The sequence below is a fragment of the Parasteatoda tepidariorum genome, chromosome 9 (assembly GCF_982258835.1).
Source record: "Parasteatoda tepidariorum strain Cologne lab strain chromosome 9, Ptep-v5.0, whole genome shotgun sequence".
NCBI classification, from domain to species: Eukaryota; Metazoa; Arthropoda; class Arachnida; order Araneae; family Theridiidae; genus Parasteatoda; species Parasteatoda tepidariorum.
Window position 1 is genome coordinate 48,883,981 of NC_141763.1, and position 24,637 is coordinate 48,908,617.

The following is a 24,637-nucleotide window of genomic DNA, read 5'->3' on the forward strand; positions in this document are numbered from 1 at the left end:
TATCCATAGAAGCTACCTGAGTTTAGGATGAAACAAACAGAAAAATCCTTGGCTAGTGAAAATGAATTTAGTCCAGTTCTTTTTTGAAAAAAATCATTGTTGTTTTATTGGAGAAAAACATGTTAAACAAATCATCATGTTGAGGCACATCATGTAAGGAATCATCAATGGCACATCCTAAAATTGTGGTAACTAGTGATAACTGGAACAGGAGTTAGAAAATGACTGTGAAGGATTTCCATCACTGGCGGTAGTTGGTCAGAGGATCATCTTAAAAGCTGGAGATTTATCAGGAAAATTCTTTAGTAGGCATTAATCCGAGACAATGAAAAGGACAGCAGCTGGACAGCATACAGCATGGCGGTAGATGAGTTAGTTACCGAGAACAATACAACAAATAAAGATGTCGCAAGGAAGCCATTCTTCCAAAAAGCTTCTCCACCTTAGGGAGGTGGGAGCAAAAATATCAAAACTCCGTTAAGCGAAGGGCAGCAAATTCTTTCACCATCAAATTATCGAAAAAGCCTCTCGTCTTTCGCGCTCTTCCTTTTTATAAGATACAAAAACTTAAAGTTGAAGTTGTAGTGCATGTTGTGCAAGTTAAAGTTAAATTATCTAAAAATCACGAGTTGAGACGAAAAAATTGATTATACGTTAACAGTTACGGTTGAGAAACACAACATACACGCGGAGATGAAAGATGCCGACAACCAGTGCGAAATTCTCAGAAACGAAAAAGGGTGGAAAGTTCTCGAAAGAAAGGGGCTCTTAAAGGAGCTGGTAAGGAATTTTAGGGGGAGAATGTCCAAATTGCGCTACCGCTTAAGGGGCTAAAGAAAGATGATGAAATAAAAATGTATTACAAAATTATAAATTAAGTCGAAAGAATTAGTATTTTTGATTAAAAAAACAGGATATTTAGAAAATTAGGCTGTGACCTAATGTCACACATGGATAAAAGCATTTGCATCTCTTGAACTATTCGTTCTTTTGACTCCTGTATAATCTCATTCGATTCAGCGTATGTATATACACCAACGAGCCATTACATTATGACCACCCTCCATCTATAACAATGGACTCGCCCAGGTTTTCATGGTTTCTCGCCCAGGAACAATGTTTTCATGGGGCACATTAGGACCCATAATCCTCATAGAACAATCCCTGATGCCTGTAAGCTACTTGAACATAGTGCGGGGGATGGTGTTTACCAACAGGAATGCACCATGTCATAAGGGTCGAATCGTCGAGGAACATTCCAGTGACTTTCAAGTCATGTCTTGGCTCCCAAATTCACCTGACCTTAATCCAATAGAGCATTTGTGGTCCTACCTGGAAATCCAAATTCGTGCTGCCACGCTACCCCCTGGCAATGTGAGGGAATTGCAGGGCCAGTTGGTGAGCGCTTGGTACCAGATACCTCAGACTACCTATCAGCACCTTGTGGAATCAACGGCACGGCTGGTGCTAGCAGTTTTGAGGGCTAAAGGTGGTTCTACATGTTATTAGCAGGGTGGTCATAATGTAATGGCTCTTCGGTGTATATGTTTCACATTTAATAATGAGGCGTTCCTACTTTGTGTTCTGAAATTAAATCGATTAACTCTTTGGATCATTTGGATTTATAAAAGAAAGAAAAACTGATGTATATTTTAATAATTATCTTTATGGGAAAGATTAAAAATTTCTTGTGCTCTGGATAGTGGCTTGCTTGCTATATTCCCACAACTTTCTTGTCATTTCATTATCCTGTGCTCTTGCAGATGGATCTATTCTTGTGCAGTTACTGAAATGAGATAATATATATATATATTATATATATATATATATATATATATATATATATATATATATATATATATATATATATATATATATATATATATATATATATATATACACGCACACACTGGTGTGCAAAACTTAAGCATCTAGTGCGTTTTTTGTCATAACTCTACAAGAAATCATCCAATTGACATGAAATTTGAATATAATGTACATTATTTTGTACTTAAATGATGGTAAAAGAACAATGGCGCAGAAATGAATATAAAGCTTAAAGTAAGGAATGGAACAAAAAAAAGGCTTTATTTGACATACAGTGGCGTTACACATGATTGCAAGAAGCGTAAGTACAACTGGCAGATGCTCCCTAGTATGGGATAACCCCTCCCCTTACTGTAATTGTTGCTTGGCATCGTCTCTCCATGCTAAGCACCAGATTATCCAGGAGTTCTTGGGGTAAACGTCTCCATTCCTCCTTTAACGCATCTTTCAGCTGATGGGTGTTACCAGGAGGATACTGTCGTGTCGCAAGACGTCTTCCTAATGCATCCCACACATGCTCTATGGGATTTAGATCTGGAGAGTAAGCTGGCCAATCCATTCGTGTGATATCTTCACTTTCCAGTAGCTCTTGAACATTAGCAGTACGGTGTGGCCGGGTATTGTCATCCATAAAAATGAAGTCTGGTCCAATGGCCTCTTGGAACAGGCGCACATGGGGTAGGATTACCTCATTGCAGTAGCGGTCTCCAGTTACAGAACCTCGGTCGAAGATCTGAAGCTCAGTCCGTCCGTTCAACATAATGCCACCCCAGACGACAACTCCAGGACCACCGTAACGATCTCTTTCCGAGATGTTATTGGGATAAAATCGAGCCCCAACCTCTCTCCAGATCAACTGACGTTGAGAATCGCTTGTAGCACTAAAACGACTCTCATCTGTGAAGAAGACGCGACTCCATTGATGAAGTGTCCAGGTTTCGTGTTCTCTGCACCACTCTAAACTGTGCCGCCGATGACTAACTTTTAAAGGTATGCAGCATTCAGGACGTCTAGCAAATAAGCCACCTTAGTGGAGGCGTCTGGCAATTGTAAATCTTGATACTTGTCGTCCTGTGATTGTGCACAGTTGCTGAGATATGGCGCTGACTGACTGAAAACGGTTCCCTTCGCCTGGAGGACAATGTAACGGTCATCTCTTGGTGTTGTTTTCCTTGGACGGCCACCACCAACCTTCGGAACAGCTGTACCAGTAGTTTTAAAGGCATTCTAAGCACGAGAAACAACACTTTTGTTGATCCCGAACACTTCGGCGACACTGGTCACACTACGCCCCTCCTCAAGCTTCCCAATCATTCTTCCTCGAGTAAAGTCGTCTAAATAATTTCTTGAAGACATGTTTCACAAAACAAATCACTTGCACTTGCAGCGAATGTCTTTAACTACGGTGCTTTTCATCCTTTTATCACAGCTTTGACCTGCGCCCGCAGATGCACAAGGTTTACGTACACTTACATCACCTACGACGTTTTATTTCTAAAATTTGCATACAAATAATCTTTCTACTGAATTACGTGCATATTATACTGCAATTTCATGGCTATCTTATACTTTGTTGGGGAGCTGTGGCCGAAAAACCACTTGTTGCTTTAGTTTTGCACACCAGTGTATATATATATATATATATATATATATATATATATATATATATATATATATATATATATATATATATATACAGTTCGCAAAATTTTAGAAACGGACCATCCTGAATAACTTTTGATGTAATGATCGGATCTTCACGTTCTAAGTTCTAAGACTCAATCTTAATGGCTAGAAAAGTGGCTTGAACTATACTAATTAATAACTGCAGGCAATGTTTTAAGTTACAAAGCCAGACGCAAAAATGTACTTTCTCTGAATCAACATATCTTTTTTCGACGGATTTGGATATCTGACCCCAAAAATATAGGGGGTGGTCTCAAACCATGGTCCCCATAGTCTGGCCTGGAGAGCTATCCGAAGTTTGGACCCCCTAATGTTAACTTAATTTTTTGCGTATTTTGCTATATCTCGAGAATTTTTTAAGCGAAGGGAAAAAATTTTGCACACAAATATAAAATTCGTTTATCCAAAGATAAATCCATGCAAAAAAATAAATTTTAGTAAATATTTACTATTTTTTAAATAAGAACCGTAAAACTTTTGAATTGTAAGGTATGTAAATTTTTACAAGCATTTAACGCATCTAATTATGCATGTCAAAATACAAAACTTGGGCGAAATCGGTCGAATAGTTCTTGAGAATCAAATTTTAAATATACAACTTTTTTAAAACACGATTTCCCAGGAACTATTCAACCGATTTCGTTCAAATTTTGTATTTCGCCATGATAAATTAGATACTTTAAAATGATATGAAAAATTGAGTACCTTACAATTAAAATTTTTTTCGACTATTGCAATGTAAAATAATAAAAAATAATAAATAGTATTTACTAAAATTTATTTTTCTGCATGGATTAATCTTTGGATAAACAAATTTTATAATTGTGTGGAAAGATTTCGTTTAAGAAGTTCTCCACATACGGCGAAATACGCAAAAAATAAAATTAACCTTCGGGGTTTCAAACTTTGAATAGCTCTCCTGAACAAACTGTGGGGACTATATTTCCCAGATTGCAGCTACCCCCCATATTTTTGGGATCAGAAATCTGCAGCAGAGGAAAAAAAGATAGGTTTATTCAAAGAAAATACGTTTTTGTGTCTGATTTCGTAACTAAAAATATCGTCTGCACTTATTAATTAGCATGTTTCAGGTTAACCCCTCGAGCTATTAAAATTGAGTCCTAGAACGTATAGATCCGATCATTAGATCAGAAGTTATTTAGGGAGGTCCGTTTTTTTTGGCGCACTATATGCGAAAAGTAAGTTTGAGTGCTCCTCACACTATTGCATAGATATATTTCGCTTTGGCTATATTGATACAGTATTAGAAAGCACTCCTTTCTGCGGATATAATCATGTGAGCTGATGAAGAAATTATATCTTTTCGTTATTTTGATTTCCGGCTTTTTAATCAAAAGAGTGTTCTTAGGTGAAAAGTATATATATATATATATATATATATATATATATATATATATATATATATATATATATATATATATATATATATATATATATATATATATATATATATATATATATAATAAATAAATAAATACAAGAAAACACTAAGAAAGTTAAGAAAAACGATATAATCGTGTGGGCTGAAGAAAAGATTATATCTTTTTTTTCCGGTTTTTTAATTAACATTTAACTTTTTTTTTTTTTTTTTTTTTAATAAAATGTTGTTTGTTATTTTTTTACTTATTATTTCCCACCCCCTTTTTTCATATGTCTATAATTTTTCTTTGTTTTATTCTTCATTTTGAACTTATATATATATATATATATATATATATATATATATATATATATATATATATATATATATATATATATATATATATATATATATATATATATATATATATATATATATATATATATATATATATATATATACTGCTTGAGCTTCTTAGCATCGAATTTACCAATTTTTGAATGCCCATGAAAAACTAATTTACTGTTTTAATTTGTGCTACCAGCCATTAAGAATCTCAGAACATAATTTTATCTAATAGGTTGAGGTTGCTGTTGAGTATGTGTAGCAAAATGGCACTTGGAAATTTCTTCCATACGAAAAACTCATTATAACTAAGTATTTTCCAGTACAGAGATGGCGAGCCAATGGCACGCGTGCTATTTATGGCACGAGACACAATATTTTGGGCACGCCACCGATCACAATTGAAATTACACTATGAATTGTTATTACACAAATGTTATTACACTACGTAGCATATGTAACAATTAAATTAAAATTCACAAAAGCAAATCAAAATAATAAACAATTATTAATAAATAAATTTACAATTAATGCTAAAAAAGCAGTTAATAACCCTAAAAAACAAGCTAACAATAAATAACTAGTAAACAAAAAATTAACAGTCCTGCTTAAACTAACATCTTACAACCTAATATAAGTTATTTGTCATCTAATCTGCAATAACAGAAGTCACACTGATGTTACATTTCGCGTATAACTGAGACATGGCACAATGTATTTATTTTCAATGTAAATAAAGAGTTTTAAGTTGATAGTATTTAGCATTATTATTTTCCCAATAATCACGGAGTGAAAATTATTTGACGGTACGTCTATGACCTCATTAAACAATTTTTTTAGAAAAAATGGCACGTTGGTGTATAAAAGTTCGCCACCCCTGTCCTAGTACCTTTTTCCACTGCGATTTCTGAAATTTACTGACTTGACAAAATAAGTTTAAGTTGTAAAGTTAAATACGATATTTCTCTTGGAAATCTCTATTCTTGCAAAAACTTAGAATCTACTTTCACTGAGCTCTTCAGTTCTTATCTAACCCTAATATTGTCAGAACTTACTTAACTTACCAATAATAAAACCCAGATTCTTTTTCCAATGATTCTTCAACAGCGCAATAGATGGTCGTCTGCGCACCTTGGTGAGCATTCTTCCCGATAAGTTTAAACCATCCAACGTAGATGTATGCAACAATAATGTTCATTGAAGTGTACAAATGCCGTGTAATATCAGTATGGACGAAACCAGGATGAAGACAATATGTTGTAACACCTGTACCTGTAGTGCATATCTAGTGATTTAATGCAAGAACAACCAAATTTAAAATTTGTAGGGGAAGTCCTGGTTTATTTGTATTTCTACCAATTCACATAAATAATGAAAAACTAGAAATTATCTAACTCTAAATATTTATTGAAAAGGACAAAACACATAAAAATAAAACAAGGATAAAAAAATACAAGAATTTGGAAGAGGGGGTTTTGGGCTCGAATTAAACGTCCGTGCTTAACGGCGGTTCCTGGCAGACTGTCTTAGTTCACCGCCAGAGGCGCTGTAGTGGGGGGGAAGAGGAGAGCTTGTCACACTCCCCCTCTGGTTCCGATTTAACGTCTCGTTGAGGGACCAGCACTTTTTCGTTTTTGGCTTCTTCTGAGGGTCATCAAGGTTTTGGGGTCAGAATCAAGAGTTTTTGGTCTGCCTCGTTTACGTAAAGGTGCCACCGGCACTGCATTTTCATCAGAACACTTTTTCAATGCGGATACATGATACTGTCCTAACGGCTCATGTGGCTTATCAACGTGGGCCACTTCATACGATGTTGGGGACCTTTGGGTGAGGATGATGTACGGTCCATCTCTCTTTGGCATGAACTTTGCCGACTTCGATTTTGCAGCATTGCTCTTAGGATGCAAAGTAACCCATACTTTATCACCAGGTGCGTACTGTGGTGATTTTTGACGCTTTTGGTCTGCGTAGGTCTTTCTCTGATCTTGTTTGGATTCAACTCTATCTCGGATGTCATTAGAGATATTGGCTAATCTTTTTAGGTAGGGAGTGATCTCGGGCACGAAATTATCGTTGTTGACGATGGCACGAAAATCACTCGTAACGTCATCTATGGTTCTCATTTCTCGTCCAAACATGAGAAATGATGCTGTTTCGCCAGTTGTTTCACACTTTGCACTGTTCATGGCGAATCTAATCATCGGAAGTTTTTCAGCCCAGGAAGTGTGATCTTGTCCCACAAGGATTGCAAGACGTGGCTTCAGGTCGCGATTTTTGCGCTCTACAGGATTCGCCTGTGGGTGATATACTGGTGTGAGGTTCTGATCTATTTTCAAAAGGAAACACAATTGCTGCATGACAGCAGAGACGAACTGAGTTCCGTTATCACTTATTATTCTTCGAGGAATCCCATAGCGAAGAAAGATCTCTTCCACAAGAACAGTGGCGCATTCTTTAGCAGTGGCTGTAGTGAGAGAAAATAATTCTACCCACTTAGTTGAACAATCTTCCACTATAAAAATCCAGGATTTACCCTCTTTAGTTGTGGGTAAAGGTCCAAAGAGATCTATTGCCAAGGTTTCAAATCGTTGGCTGTATATTGGTGTCTGCAGAAGTCCACAAGGTTTTTGATTACTGGCTTTGTATCTGGCGCATTCAACACAGCTCTTAACATAGTCAGCTATGAAGGATCTCATACCAGTCCAATAATATCGTTGATTTATTCTATTTAATGTTCCCTCTACTCCGTAGTGTCCAGCACTTGGAGCGTCATGGTGTAATTTTAAAATTTGAGCTCTTTCATGCAACGGTACTACCAACTGTGCTTCTTCAGCATCTGAAGCAGGAGAATATCGGAATAATACGCCTTGATTCATTATATATCCTCTTTGTGTCCAATTGGAATAGTCTACTCCTTTTTCTGGATCTTCAAAACATGTAATTATTTTCTTAAGCTCTTCATCTTTCATTTGCTCCTCTCTTATTTCTTTAGGTGTTTTCTTAGGGAAGTCTACGGAAATAGTGGAAGCTTCGCAAAATATTTCATCAGTTTGACATATGGGTCTTGAAAGCATGTCTGCCACATAGTTCGATTTCCCGGGGAGGTATTCTATCTTAAGATTGAACTCTTGCAGCTGCAGGGCCCATCTCGCCAGTCTTCCAGATGGAGATTTTAAACTCATGAGCCACTTGAGAGGTTGATGATCGGACGAAATGATGACTTCGGTACCTTCCACGTATCCTCGGAATTTTTGAAGTGCCCAAATGACAGCAAGGGCCTCACGCTCTGTTGTCGAGTAATTCCGTTCCGCAGAACTCAGCAATCTGCTTGCGTATTCTACAGGATGTTCTTGAGTTTCGTGTTTTTGCAAAAGGACAGCACCCAAAGCGTAGTTACTAGCGTCTGTCCGTATGAGGAATGGTTTAGTTTCATCCGCTTGCTTTAGAATTGGAGGAGAAATCAAGCTTTGTTTCAGTTCTTCAAATGCTTTTTGCTGTTCAACACCCCATTCCCAAGAGGCATTTTTCTTTGTCAAATTGGTAAGTGGTCTGGCAATTTCGGAAAAACCAGGAATAAATTTTCGATACCATGAACATGTTTGTATAAACGACTGAACTTGTTTCACGTTTCTTGGAGAAGGCATGGAGGTGATGGCATTTACTTTATCTGGGTCTGTTTCAATTCCCTCAGATGTTATCCAAAGTCCAAGATACTTTACTTTAGAACATGCAAATTTGCATTTCTTTCTGTTTGCACTAAGTCGAAATTTGTCAAGACGGTCAAAGACATCTTTCAGATCTTGGATATGTTGTTCAAAGGTAGGTGACAACACAAACAGATCATCTAGGTAAACCAGCAGTTTTACTGAAGGAAGTCCATTGCGGAAACGATCCATCAGGCGTTGGAACGTTGCTACAGCGTTTCGTAAACCAAAAGGCATTCTTTTGAATCGGAAAGTGCCATAAGAACAGATGAATGCTGTTTTATCTCTGTCAGCTGGGTTAACTTCTACCTGATGATAGCTAGCTGTTAAGTCAATGGTTGACATATATTTACATGTCTTTGCATCATGCCATAAATCATCCATTCTGGGTAATGGATATGTATCGGGTAAAGTTTTCTCATTTAGTTTTCGATAGTCCACGCAGAGTCTATAACCGTTCGGTTTTGGAACTAAAACCACGGGTGCGGCGTAAGGCGACTCGCACTCTTCAATTATATCTTTCTCTAGCAAATCATTGATTTGTCTCTTCAACTCTTCTTTCTTAGAAGGAGGTAATCTGTACGGGGGAACAGATACAGGAGGATGATCACCAGTATTGATGTAATGTTTTGCGTATGGAGTAGCATCTCCCCCTGGTTCGAAGATTCTTTCATACTGTTTCAACAGGGTGTTGAGTTTGTTTTTTTCTTCACTTGACAGTTGTTGACCTTCTTCCTCTCTCAGTTGACAAGTACTGGATTCAGCACATAGCGTATTCTTGATATCACACAAATTGGCTTCCTCAGCAAAATTAAATTTTCGTCGGGGAAAATCACTAAAGAACCATCTGCGACTTTTTAGATCAAGGACGATACCAGCATCTTGAAGGAAATCTGTACCAAGGAGAGTACGATTTTCTTTAGCATGGGGTAATGCAATTAAGTTCGTTTTAAAGACTCTTCCTTCAAGTCCTATATCTACCAAAGTAGTGAAGGCTTCCACTTGTCGTTTTTCTCCGTCAGCAAGTGTCATAGTGAGTTGGGTCTCTTGAAAGTCTGCACCTTCTTGTTTGAGAATTTGATACAACCGTTCTCCAGCAATACAATGGCTTGCTCCACTGTCAGCACATGCAGTACCTAAGAGTCCATTTACTGTTATACTCAATATAGCTAGTTGTGATGATTCGTCTACACATGACTGGAAGAGGACGTTTCCAACACTGGGAGAAGAGTTTGTGCTAGACGGATTGCATTTAGGACAGCGTGATTTGATAATGCCAGGTTCACCACATCCATAGCACCTTCTACCAGTTCTGCTCTCTTCAAATCTGTCATTGTTTACTTTATGATGTTGATCATCATACATTAAATCATTTCTTCTGGGAATTCTTTCATTATTATAAAAGTCCTGCTTGTTATGACTTTGAACTCCAGTATCTCGCCTATTTTCTTGTCTGAAAGAATGCATGTTATATTTCTGGTCATATTGTACCCTGGGACTACGCGAATACTTGTTTTGGTTATAAAGTCTTCGTGATTCTGTTTGTTTCAAATTAAGCTTCTTTTCTGTATTTGTTTTCTGCAAATCATTTTTGTTCATACGAAGATTTTCATATGCATCCATTTTCTCAATTAAATCTTCAGGCATTTTCCATTCACACCAGACATCTAAGAAGTGCTCTTTAGCTTCTGGAGGAATTCTTTTCTTCATTTGATCGACGATCATCAAATTTTTTAATTCATCAAAAGTTTTAATGTCTAATTCCATTAACCAATTTTCGAAAAAAGTTTGGAGTTCAAAATGAAAATCTTTCCAAGTTTTCTCAGGTGTTTTTCTGTGAGTGGCATATAACTGTCGAAGCTTTTCTGCACTTAGCTTAAATCTTTTCAGAAGCATTTCTTTGACATAGTCAAAATCTTGGGCTTTATCTTCTGCTTCTCTTGCGATGAGTTGAGCAATATCGTTTGGCAGGACACCAAGTAAATAAGCTACCCAATTCTCTTTGTCTACTTTTAAAAATTTCAATTGGCGTTGAAATAAGTTGAGATATAAAACCATATCGTCCTCTTTGGGATTGAATTCAGGTAGTAATTTCTTTAATTGAAAGTTGACAGGACAAGTACTAGTTAAACCAGATGATGGTTGTATGGATTTTTGGGCTTCAATTTGCAAACGTAATTTTTCTAGCTCAAAATTCTGTTCTTGTTCCTTTTCTTTCAAAATTCGATTTTGTTCCTCTTCTTTTTCTCTATTTAATTTTTCGCTTCTTTCTCTTTCGACTCTGTCATCAATAATATTTTGTAGCACGTTGAGGCAAAATTCTTCATCGTATGCTTCATTTTCTGTGATCAGTTTCTTAATTTGAATGACTTTAGCATCGGGGGGAACCTTGAGACCCATTTCTTCAGCTAATACACATAAATCGACCTTTTTTCCCTTTCCTAAAAATGTCATTGTAGCAGATTGTGAAAGCACCACTTAATAGATATTGTTTAATACCCCCAATAGTCTTAAAATGTCACTGATAATGAAATGTCACTTATTATTTAATATAAAATGTTTCTAATTATAGATGCCCTATCACACAATATTACTTGAGATAATTTGAACCAGTTAATATAATCTATTCAAACAACCAATGGAAAATAAAAATATACGGTGTATTAATTATAAAGAAAGTAGTGGTAATGTAAATTATAATACATCAACAAAATTCCCATATAAAACACCAATATTGTAAATAAATCAATATTTTGAACAATAAACATTATACTGTATAAACACTATACAGACATTTTACTTTAATTTTTCTGGATAAAATTCTATTAAACCAAGATAAAACTTTTTTTTTCATCCCAAAATACACTACTCTTCATTTATTAAAATTATCCACCTTTGTTACTAAAGTGTATTCAATATAGAAACATATATATAAAACACATAGCAATAGAAAAAATTCTTCTCCTTCCTTTTTTTTTTTATGAAGTAATAACAAATAGAAATTGTAATAATAAAACTATGCTATAAGTTACATGAATGAATTAAAAAGAAGCAACATATTCTTAAATTTCTTTTCCTCTTTCTTAGTTTTGAATATTTTTTCTTTTAAATGACAAGTTTTATTTTAACCTTAGCTAAATTCAATTTATATCTGTAATTGAGATCAATGAAAATAAAACAAAATGCAATATAACAACAACTAAGACATAAGTTCTTGATAATCATTAGCATAAGTTTCAGTTTCGGTTTACAAACACTCTCATTTTACCATGAAAAGAAATTCGTCTGTGGTTTTGACGCCACAGAAAGCAATAAAGAAAGAATCTTGTCTGATTCACAGACGCGCAAGCATTAATCGAAAGTGATATTCATAACATAATAATCAAATAGATGAATAATTTTAAACACACTTCTTAAATGAGAAAAAAAAATCAATGCTTAAATATTTTAGAATGCACCTTTTTTAACTTTATATATTCATTTTGAAACATAAAAAGATAGCTAACTCTCATAATATATTTCTCTATCAGATTCTTAGTTTATAAAAATTATTTTTAGAATGAATGATTCAAAATATTTATAATATATTTAAACTTCACACACAGAATTACTATACAACATAATACTTTTCATTAAGTTTGAAATCAATCGATAGTAAATATTAGTATTTTATTTTAGTAAGCCTTACTACTATAAAAATTATACTTATCGATGTTGAGCGGGAAAGGGTTTTCCCGGTTTTCCTCGTCTAGCTGGGGTAAGCTGGGAAAACGGAAATACTGAATCAAAATTCAGGCAATCGAGGTGCGGGATGACCTCATTATATTCCACAAATTGAACAGGTCGTTCATTCACTTTCTGAAAAAAAAATTTGAGCCAGCAAGGAACCGTTAGTTCGGCCACGAGTTGGGCGTCATTTTTGTAGGGGAAGTCCTGGTTTATTTGTATTTCTACCAATTCACATAAATAATGAAAAACTAGAAATTATCTAACTCTAAATATTTATTGAAAAGGACAAAACACATAAAAATAAAACAAGGATAAAAAAATACAAGAATTTGGAAGAGGGGGTTTTGGGCTCGAATTAAACGTCCGTGCTTAACGGCGGTTCCTGGCAGACTGTCTTAGTTCACCGCCAGAGGCGCTGTAGTGGGGGGGAAGAGGAGAGCTTGTCACAAATTGCAAAATATTGGAAACTGATTTTTTAAAGTCAAATCAAAAGTATTATGGTCAGATTGAAATTTCTCGGGATGTAGTTCATACATCCGAGAAAGCAATCTAGTTAAGCAATTATGTTGAATGAAGTAAACAAATGTCGAAAAATATCAGTATGAGCGAAACCAGGATGAAGACAATGCGTTGTAACTCCAGTATTTGGAGTGCATATCTATTGGTTTAATGCAAGATCAACTAATTTTGAAATTTAATGAAATTTAAACTAAATGATTAAATTTAATGAAAAAATATTTTGGATTGTTAGTTACATAAATCTATCACAGGTGGCGCTAGCGGTTGAAATTCATAATCGAATTAGTAGATTATTCCGTCCAATCCATCCTATATTGTTAATGTTTTTACACTAGTTACCATTCATTTACGACTAGCGCTATGTATCATTTTATTTGTAAACCCATCTAACTTAAGTTAAAAACATGGAACCCTTTTACTGAACTTTCTTTTATCTGATTTATGACTCACTTTTAAAATTTATCAAATAAAGAAAAATCTTAAAAATGGCGAAATTGCGTATAAATTAAAATTTATTCTTATTAATAATACTTCTTGAAATATCAAGTCTATTCACATATCCCAACATAACATAAGCCCATCGATACACCGGAAACTTACAAAATTCCGTTTCTCTCTCAGTAGTCATATTCCCCTAATCATATTCAAGATGAAAAATTTACTACCTATGGTTTTTAAGTTAAGCTTTAGTTTTTTTTGTTGAAGAAAATAAAGAAATTTTTTTTGACTTGATTGTTCCATCGCATTAGAACTATTCTGATGGGGGTGTTGGCAACAGTTTTGAATTCATTTTAGCGATGATCGGAAGATAATATACACTCTATTCTATCATCATAGACAATGCAGTCTTAGTTACTTTATTTTTTATTTTATCTAATTTTTTTTATTTTGTCTTATTTTTTTATTTTGTTTTATTTTTTATTTTATCTTATTTTTTTCTTATTTTATCTAATTTTTTTTATTTTATTTTATCTTATTTTTAATTTTATGATATTTTTTGTTTTATATTATTTTTTGTTTAATTTTATTTTTTATTTTATCTTATTTTATCTTATTTATATTATTTTATTTCAAGTCATTTAATATTATTTTTTATTTTATCTCATTTTTTTCTTTTTTTTTTAAATTTATTTTATTTTATCTTATTTTACTGAATTTTATTTTATCTTATTTTATTTAATCTTATTTTACTTTATTTTTTAGTTTACTGTTAACTCTTCAGGTTCCTTTATCTCAAATTTTCCAAAGACACAAAAGCAAACACGTAACTGAACTCTTAAAGTCGCACGAGACTGTTGAGGCATTGTAAGGCCTGAACTTTATGTAATAATATCGTTGTTTGGTTATCTCAAATCGTAATAGAATTAATAGAATTTGTGATATGTAATAGAATTAATAATAGAATTTTGCTGCTCAACAGCTTAAATGAATGCTACAAATTATGTACATAAACTGAAAGACATATTCCAGCAAAATAGATAAAGCTGGGAAATTTTCATTTCTTTTTTATTTATTGCCCTTCTCCGTAGTTTCACGTTATTAGATTATAGAAAACAGTTTTTTAGACAAAGACAAATAAAAATAATGAGTAAACACACAAGATAAGTTGAAAAATGGAGTACCAGTAGTTTGACCAGGAAGTAGTCATAAGTAGTTTAAATATTATTTTGTGCATCATTAACCCTCACAAGCTAACAACTTAATTAACTACTCATTATATTGTAAACTCCGGTCATTTTGACTCGTGGCTAGCTATTAGGGATAAAATATATCTTATGTACTAAGCTGGAAATTACTTTAAAAAATCCTATTTTAAAATTTTTTGTTTTATTTGGAATAATCGAGAGGAAATTGCGAATTTTTAAGGCAGAGAGTGCTTTTCTTGCTTTCCAGTAGCGCCATCTATGGCCAAGAAGACGACTTACATCACACGCACGCGTTACACGATCAATCTCCAATTCAGTATCCCCAGAGGGATTGATTTGTTATGGGAACTAGGAGGACTTCGACAGACTTAAGATGCACCAGTCCCCATTTAAGACACGGAAATTCTTCAGCTGGCGAAATTCGAACGCAAGCTCTCACGAACACGAATCTCCAATCAACTATTCCTACTTGCTACCACCTACCTACCAGGCGATACCGGCTAAACTTTTCTAAGTATTCACAGGAAAATTTTTTAAAAAACAAATAATTGATAATTATTTAAACAAACGTTTACAATTCTCAAGAACTATTCCGCCAATTTTGTTTTAAATTTTGGATTTTATTCATTTAAAATAGCATAATTAATAATATGAGATAATAAAAAAAAGAGTTTCTAGATCTTGCAGTTCAAAGGTTTTTCGGATAGTATTAAATTAAATTGAAAAAAATTGAGTAAATATTAAAGTTTTTTAAATGGAATCATTGTTGTAGTTCATTTATGTCGCACTAGAGCTGCACAATGGGCTATTGGCAACGGTCTGGGAAACATCCCTGAGGATGATTCGAAGACTTGCCATCGCAATTTTGATCCTCTGCAGAGGGGATGGCACCCCTGCTTCGGCAGACCGACGACCTGCGCGCGAAGTCGAGCCCTTTACGGTAGAACAGTTTAACGAGGAACAATACCGCACACTCTCGGTCCCTAAGTGGACTAATCCAAGCGGTCACCCACCCGCCCACTGACCGCAGCCAGTGATGCTTGACTTCGGTGATCTGCTGGGAACCGTGTCTTAACGATCAGTCCACTGCGGGACTTTTATGGAAATATCTTTTAAAAAGAGAATTAATTTCAGAGCTGGTCAAACGAGTTGTGGGTTTCAGAAATGTGGAGAAAAACGTGAAAAGTTGAATTGCATTAAGGGATCTAAGCTTTGGACCGCTCTCCTGACTAAATTAAAGGGACCATATTTTGAGGGCCAAGAATTTAAATCCGTTGTGGGTCTAGTTTCCTGATCCCTGTCTCTAGATCAAACATATCAAAACTTTCTACTTTTTTTCCCTTTATACTTATATGACTTTTTCAGTATGCTCGAAAGCTATGACTATAGAACATTAAATATTTTTTTCCTAAAAGAGCATACAGCTATCTCTGCTTACTTACTTTGAAATTTTACGCTTAATTATTTTGAAATTTGTTTCCGACAAAATAATTTACCTTCTAGTCTCTTTGCTAGTTCACGTGTAAAGAGTATATTAGCTAGCTTGCTCCTGTTGTATCCAGCAATAGGTCCATAGTTACGATCCATATTGATGTCATCTAAGTCTATTTCACCAACTATAAATAAAAGTAAAAACACAAGTTCATTGCAAGAAACGTAAATATAATCATAATATTTCTAAAATTAAAATGATAACTAGAAGAGAATGAACACAAAATTAAATCAACATGTACTTACGTTAAATGTGAACAAAGTATAAATTTGATACTTATCGCATTCTATAAGGAATAAGAAATTCAAAATTAAACTCAATGTTTGCTTTTTGCCACAGATTATTTGGTTTACAGACCATTTGACTTACAACAGACCATTTAGATTACTTAAACCGAACACTGATCCGAATCACTTGATTCGAATCAGTGGTCTGTATCACTTGATTGAACCACTTGATTCGAAGAGCCAAATATTGATTTAAATCCCTTTATTCGAATCACTGATCTAAATACTTAATTCAGACCAAGTTATTCAAGTCATTATTTGAATCAAGTTATTTGAATCAAAATATTCGGATCATTGATTCGAATTAAGTGATTCCGATTACTTATTCGAATCACGTGACTAGGATCTCTAATTCGAATCAAGTTGTTTCGGCCATTGATTGAATCCAGTGATTCAGATCAAAGATTTGAATCATGAGATTTGGATCAGTGATCCGAATCAAGGAATTTGGATGAGTTATTCGAATCATGCGATTTAGAGCAGTGATTCTTATAGAGTGATTAGAATTAAAGAAATCAGATGATTCAGATCATTGATTAGAATCAAGTGATACTCATCACTTATTCGAATAAAGTAGTTTAGACCACCTATTTGATTCAAGTGATTCAGATCATTTATTCGAAACCAGTGATTCGGATCACTTATTCGATTTAATTGATTGATATCGCTAATTCGAATCAGGTTATTTGGACACTCCATCAAAAAGTTTTCCACGAAACCAAATTTCTCCCAATACTTGATCCAGGCATTCCCTTGTCTTCCGGATTGGGTTCAAAATTACATGGCTGCGGAGTTAAACACTGGTAGGTTATAAAATATAAAAAAATAAAGGGTTAAAAAATTAAAGAAGGTATAATTATCAAAAAAAAAAAAAAAAGAAGACAACATTAGAAAAGAAAGCTGTCAAGCTTACTTGTGTGGAGAATGGAAGAGACATTGATAATTCTAGCTGGAGCAGAAGCTTTAAGACGTTCCAGTAAAAGGTTTGTCAACAGGAAATGTCCTAAATGATTCACTCCAAATTGCATCTCGAATCCATCTTCGGTAAGGGATTTTGGACAACTTGCTACTCCTGAAAATAACATAAACAATTACTATTAAAATGTTCTATATTTTAAAAAAAATGAAAATAAATCTGGATTCAGTGATAGAATTCAGGTAGTGCATCGATTCTTTATATTTCTATGGCTTGTGCATTAGTCAAGGTATTCAGCAATCGTAACCGTCATTTAAAATTGCTTGCAGTTAGATAGTTGAAACGTGAAAACTTTAAAATTAATAAAACATACGGCTCAGAGCTACTTTTCAAAAAGTAATTGATGTATAGATTTTAGAAGTTACAATAGACCATACAAATGCAATTACTAACATATAAAGTAGTCATATTTGTGTGGCTCGTACTCTTTAAATTCTTTAGTCCGCATATTTAACCTCTTGCCATCTACCATTTAATAATACTCCTAAGTACTTATTTGTATCTTTTTGGTAATTTTCGAGTACTTTATAAACTTTTTATTAACAAATAATGTGTTTTCAAAAATGTAAAAAAAAAAAAAAAATCTACGTAATGTTTTTTTTTCGGGGGGGGGGATGAATTTTATGTATATTTCTGAAGAGGCTTCAGAAAGATTGTGGGCCCGAATTCCGGACAAGGCACGGATGTTCTTTCAATCTCTGTCCTTACTGTGGAAGCAACGTAGGTCCACCTAACATGATGCCCCTGAAAGAATGGCCAACAAATATGCCCTGTAAATGCCCGAATTGACGAAATGTTAACACAGGTGGGTATTGGAAATAAAAAAAAATATTTCTGTAGTTACAGCATATGTAATTAAAGTTCATAAATAAATTTCAGGAAATAAAAATTTAATATTCATTTGTATAACAGTAGGAGTAAAAACATAATTTTTAACTGCATTATTATGCATTATTACGTAATTAAAGTTCATAAATAAATTTCAGGAAATAAAAATTTAATATTCATTTGTGTAACAGTAGGAGTAAAAACATAATTTTTACCTGCATTATTATGCATTATTATGTAATTAAAGTTCATAAATAAATTTCAGGAAATAAAAATTTAATATTCATTTGTATAACAGTAGGAGTAAAAACATAATTTTTACCTGCATTATTATGTAATTAAAATTCATAAATAAATTTCAGGAAACAAAAATTTAATATTCATTTGTATAACAGTAGGAGTAAAAACATAATTTTTACCAGCATTATTATGCATTATTATGTAATTAAAGTTCATAAATAAATTTCAGGAAATAAAAATTTAATATTCATTTGTGTAACAGTAGGAGTAAAAACATAATTTTTACCAGCATTATTATGCATTATTATGTAATTAAAGTTCATAAATAAATTTCAGGAAATAAAAATTTAATATTCATTTGTGTAACAGTAGGAGTAAAAACATAATTTTTACCTGCATTATTATGCATTATTATGTAATTAAAGTTCATAAATAAATTTCAGGAAATAAAAATTTAATATTCATTTGTATAACAGTAGGAGTAAAAACATAATTTTTACCTGCATTATTATGCATTATTATGTAATTAAAGTTCATAAATAAATTTCAGGAAATAAAAATTTAATATTCATTTGTGTAACAGTAGGAGTAAAAACATAATTTTTACCAGCATTATTATGCATTATTATGTAATTAAAGTTCATAAATAAATTTCAGGAAATAAAAATTTAATATTCATTTGTGTAACAGTAGGAGTAAAAACATAATTTTTACCTGCATTATTATGCATTATTATGTAATTAAAGTTCATAAATAAATTTCAGGAAATAAAAATTTAATATTCATTTGTATAACAGTAGGAGTAAAAACATAATTTTTACCTGCATTATTAATCAAAATATGAATGCGTTGTTCCGTTTTTAATATCTGCTTCGCAAACTTCCGAATAGAAGCAAAAGAAGACAAATCTAGCTGCTTCACATAAACTGCAGCTGAAGGCACTTTTTCTTTGATGTCTTGAGCTGCTTCTTCACCTTTACTTGTGTCACGACATGCAATAATCACTTTTGCACCTAAAATAATCAATGCTAGTCTCATTTATGCTCAAGAAGAAAGAAGCCAAATATTTCATTTTCTAGAAATCTTTTCATTTTATTTAGCTGCATTGTTGCAGTTGATTATTAGCAAAACAATGATAACAAATGCTTGTTGAGCTTTTCAAATAAATAGCCATTTACGAAAAAACTTTTCACAACAGTATTCCATTTTAAAAATGCCAACTTTTTTGCATTAATTGTCCATTTAAAAAAATACTAAAAAGTGTGCTAATGCTAACAAGTATCTAACTATCAAAAATTATCAAAGTATCAAAAATTATATATGGTGATTCATTTATTTTTTTGCGCAGAGAACATCGAATTTACCCCTATTTAAAAGAATGATATATCGCGGGTGAAATTCTTTTTGATATTTTCAAACTTAAAACATTCATGAAATTTCCGCTGGCATTTTAAAATTTAAAGTTTAGAGAAAATTGAGCTCAGTTGTACCTAGATTAGATATTAAAGTTCCAAATGCTGAAAAATTTTTTTGAAAATATCAGAATGTTAATATTTTACGGTAAGACAGCTTTCCGAAGGCGCAATTTTTAGTAACAATACCATAATTTATTTAAAAAAAAAATTTCTGCCTTAACTTTCCATGGACTCACCCTTTCCATATTTTAAAATTGAAATAAAAGTTACCATGAAGGATTTCTCTCGTAGTGTAGCGTCCTGTTAACGAGTATGAATCTTTGAAATCTTACACCAAATTTTCGCTAAAGTTCAGGTGGTTTTTGCTGCTTCTCAATTGATGAACAGATATCAGACTTTTACAATCACAGAATATTCCTAGATGGTCAAATTTTATCCTCTTTTTAAATTCAGATTAACTTTTATCAGTTTTGTTAGCCTGTGATACTTATTTAAATTTTCTATTTTATTACTGAGTTGTTTTTGAATGTAAAATTCATTGATTAAATGCACGTTAGTTCACAATTCAAATACATAAATTTGAATAATGACATGAGTTTTTTCATACCTCTTTTGGAGAGACCCAAAGCGGTTTCTTTTCCAATACCAGTATTTCCACCTGTGATTATAACAGTTTTGTTTTTCAAAGAAGCCTTACTTTGGCATGTATTAGAGATAAATATGTCCCTTAAATAAACCAAAGCACTGTAGAACACTGTTACAAAAATTGCTGCGGAAAAAAATGTACATTTAAGTTATATTTTGTAACAATTTAATAAAGAATATCTTACTATAATGTTAAAATTGAACTAAGTGATAACATATTAAAGTGTTTTTATTGGATAATCAGATCGCATGACGTGATTCTCAGTCAGACTAGATGCATGAGTAATTTGGAAAAATTGTAAACTAACAGTAATTAGGCAATCTTAATAATTTCTTACAAGGCGCGCGTGTTTTGTTTTTGCACGCAAAACTTGAATGAAATGATGAAAATTATTACTTTTTACTACTTTCAAAAATTAATTAATTAGTTTTCATTATTTATTATCAATAAAAATTTATTAGTTAATTATTATTACTTATTACTAAAATGAATTAAATAGCATTATTTTTAATGGTTATGCTTAATTTTTAACATTACTTAAAATTAATTAATTAAAATAATTAATAAGAATTAATTAATTAAAATCAATCAAATTTAATTAAGAAAACTTATTAGAAAATATCGTAAAAAATTGCTTAGAATAATAAATTATCTCATGCAGACAAGAATGAAATAATTCTTAATAATTTCTCAAGTTTAAATAAGCCCTTTATTATTCTAAAGCATTTGTTTAAGATTTATTCTTCGATTCCTTAACTTTATTTTGTTAAATTTTGGACATGAGTATACATTAAACCTTTACAGCCAAATCCAGTTCTTTAAAGTAGAGACTTTATTTCGAAAGTAGTTTGTAATCATTACATTTTTAAAACAAGTAGTTGTTGTTAACAAAGTATGTAATAAAGTTATTTAAGTTCTAAAACGTAGAAACGTAGTTTCTACGCTTTAACGTAAAAAAACGCATAAAAAAACGTAGTTTTTCCAGTCACTCTAATAAATGAATGTATAAAGATTTTTAACAAAAACATAATGGATATAATTTTAATTCCATCATTAAAATGATGAAATTTAAAAGTGTAGAAACTTGATCAAATAACTGTAAATAAAAATATTACTTTAATTAAAAGACTTTTTAATTCAGAAATTCTAGTATATCGATGCAGTTTAATTTTCAACTCGTGACATAAGAAGAAAAAAACGTATTATTGCTTTCGTTTTAAGAAATTGAAGAATATGAACATTTAAGGACGATAACTGAAATTATTATAAATTTGAATTTTAAATTTAAAAATTAGCACTGTTTTCTGGAAAGTCAACCGTAACCAGTTTTGAATAAATTACAGAATTTTAAATATTTTGAATCCGATACATTTCATAGTAAATATAATATGAAAATCATAAAAAATTACGTTTAAATTAAATTATTAGTTTGCATTAATTTTAATATAGGTTCGTTAAGAAACATTTTGTTAATATTTTTCGCAGTAAAAAAATTTTGAAATGTATAAATAATTTCAAAATTTTTGAATTAAAGATTTATGATATAAATTTTTTATTACTTTATACAATATCAATTAAGTTATTTTTTTTATTAGTTTTACACACAATCACAATTAGTTGATTCTATCTCATTTATAATGCCGCAATGTTGATTAATTGAAATGATCAAATTGAAGATAAATAATATATATTTTCTTTATTAGTTTCACACGTGTGCATAATCCAATTACATTTAATCTTTCCAATACTAAAAGCCTTAAAAATGATTAATAAAATGATGAAATTTACACGAAAATAAAATCAGGTAAAATTACCGTGCTGTATGGTAAGAACATTTCGGGAAAAAAAAAACATAATTCTAGTAATAAAAAACAAAATATACGGTATTCAAACCATTAATTATAATTATATATAGTAGGTTTATATACAATTATAATTAATATAATAAATAATTATAATTATAATTAATATAATAAATAATTATAATTATAATGAATATAATTTTAATTAATATAATAAATAATTATAATTATAATTATAATTAATATAATTATAATTAATATAATTAATATAGTAGGTTTTCAAAATTATAGTTCATATTATCACACATTAAGTAAAATATACAAAACTGAGAAATAAATGCAACCGAATAAATGCTTTTTTTTTGCCATACCATAAACATAGCATAAAGCTATATTTAGTAAAGCTATATTTATAAGTATAAAATATATTACGGAAGAGAAAATTTAATCCTATAAATGGTTTTTATGTTATGATCAAAGGTATCAATGATAAAATTATCAAATATTAACACATTTTCACAATTTTATCGCCAATCATAAAACTATCAAACCAAACCGAGCCAAACTGTATTTAACTGAAAGCATTACCAAGGCGCTTTGGTAAAAATTACCAATTTTTTTAATGCTCTCATAGAGTCAGAAATGAGGTAAATTTCACCACATTCTGGTAGTTTTGACAATACTTTTTTTCCTCTGTGTGAGATAAATAATAATGATAATTTCATTAGTTTAACCTACATGCTTTATTCAATAATATTTAATTTCTCAAATAGTTCAAGTCTTAAAAATACTTCATATTAAAATGATTAAATTTTAGATAAATAATATAAACTTTTTATTGGTATCACTACATGCTTCATTCAATCGAATTTGATCTCTCAAATAGTAAAGAGCCTTAAAAAGGACTAAATTTAAGATAAATACCATCGATTTTTGTATTAGTTTCACGTACAAGCTTCATTCAGTTATATTTATGGTTTTAAAAATAGTAAAAACCTTAAAAGTTTCCAATAGTAAAAGTATTAAAAAATTATTAAATTTAAGATGAATAATACAGATTTTTATTAGTTTCCGAAATTACATTTTATTCTTCCGTTTAAAATTAAATTTAATTAATGAATTAATATTAGAAAAATCTGTATTAACATCAAGTGCCATCCCCTAAAAGTTTTAAAAAATATATTTGAATTTGAAAGAATGGGCAAGAAGTATTTTATTAACGATTAAAAATTTAAACACGATACATAAATTTGTATAGAGAGTGTGAACTAATAGAAACTTATCAGACAACTATAAGAGCATAAATTTGATGACGTGGACCACACGTGCTACTTATTTTGCTCAAATTGAGCTATAAGTTAGAAATTATCACTGATGTTTTTTTTTAAAAATATGTGAAAACTGAATCGCTTATAGTAAAAATGTAAAGCAATGACTAGCGCTTAACCAATCAGAAAATTCCATTTCGTTTTTCGCTCATCCCTGTTTATTATACAAAAAAAAAAAAAAAAAAAAAAAACTGTATTAACATCAAGTGTCGTTCACTACGAGTCTAAAAAAATGTATTTGAATTTGAATGGATGAATAAAAAGTATTTTATTAAAGATTGAAAATTTGAATGGATGAATAAAAAGTATTTTATTAAAGATTGAAAATTTGAATGGATGAATAAAAAGTATTTTATTAAAGATTGAAAATTTGAATGGATGAATAAAAAGTATTTTATTAAAGATTGAAAATTTGAATGGATGAATAAAAAGTATTTTATTAAAGATTGAAAATTTGAATGGATGAATAAAAAGTATTTTATTAAAGATTGAAAATTTGAATGGATGAATAAAAAGTATTTTATTAAGGATTGAAAATTTGAATGGATGAATAAAAAGCATTTTATTAAAGATTGAAAATTTGAATGGATGAATAAAAAGTATTTTATTAAAGATTGAAAATTGGAACAAACAGTGTGAACTAATAGTAGGAATTGAATAAGGAGACAATTACTTACTTAACATTCTTACTTCCTCGAGCATATAGAATAGCAATGCTTATAAGAAAAGCTTCATGTATTATGCATTTGCCTCAAAACGTATTGATAACATCTAGATATGCGTACA

The 24,637-nt window shown here is 31.5% G+C and overlaps 1 protein-coding gene across 1 annotated transcript; it reads right to left on the reverse strand.

Annotated features, from left to right (window-relative positions):
- Positions 1-1,585: 1,585 nt before the first annotated feature.
- Positions 1,586-24,637, reverse strand: LOC107440647 (retinol dehydrogenase 12). The gene is made up of 7 exons (XM_087151740.1): positions 24,529-24,637; positions 20,683-20,844; positions 19,482-19,673; positions 17,530-17,688; positions 16,334-16,453; positions 6,304-6,511; positions 1,586-1,786 (listed from the first exon to the last, which is right to left on the reverse strand). Exons 1-7 carry the CDS (start codon positions 24,551-24,553, stop codon positions 1,678-1,680), a joined length of 975 nt encoding a protein of 324 aa, XP_087007866.1. The 5' UTR covers positions 24,554-24,637; the 3' UTR covers positions 1,586-1,677.

What these genes read in the sequence shown, in the direction of transcription:
- LOC107440647 (XM_087151740.1), bottom strand. Translation starts at nt 24,553, where the DNA reads ATGCTCGAGGAAGTAAGAATGTTAA. An exon ending in CGAGGAAGTAAGAATGTTAA is followed by an intron (nt 20,845 to 24,528) that starts GTAAGTAATTGT and finishes TTTTTTCCGCAG; the next exon opens with CAATTTTTGTAACAGTGTTC. An exon ending in GAATCTGGGTTTTATTATTG is followed by an intron (nt 1,787 to 6,303) that starts GTAAGTTAAGTA and finishes ATCTCATTTCAG; the next exon opens with TAACTGCACAAGAATAGATC.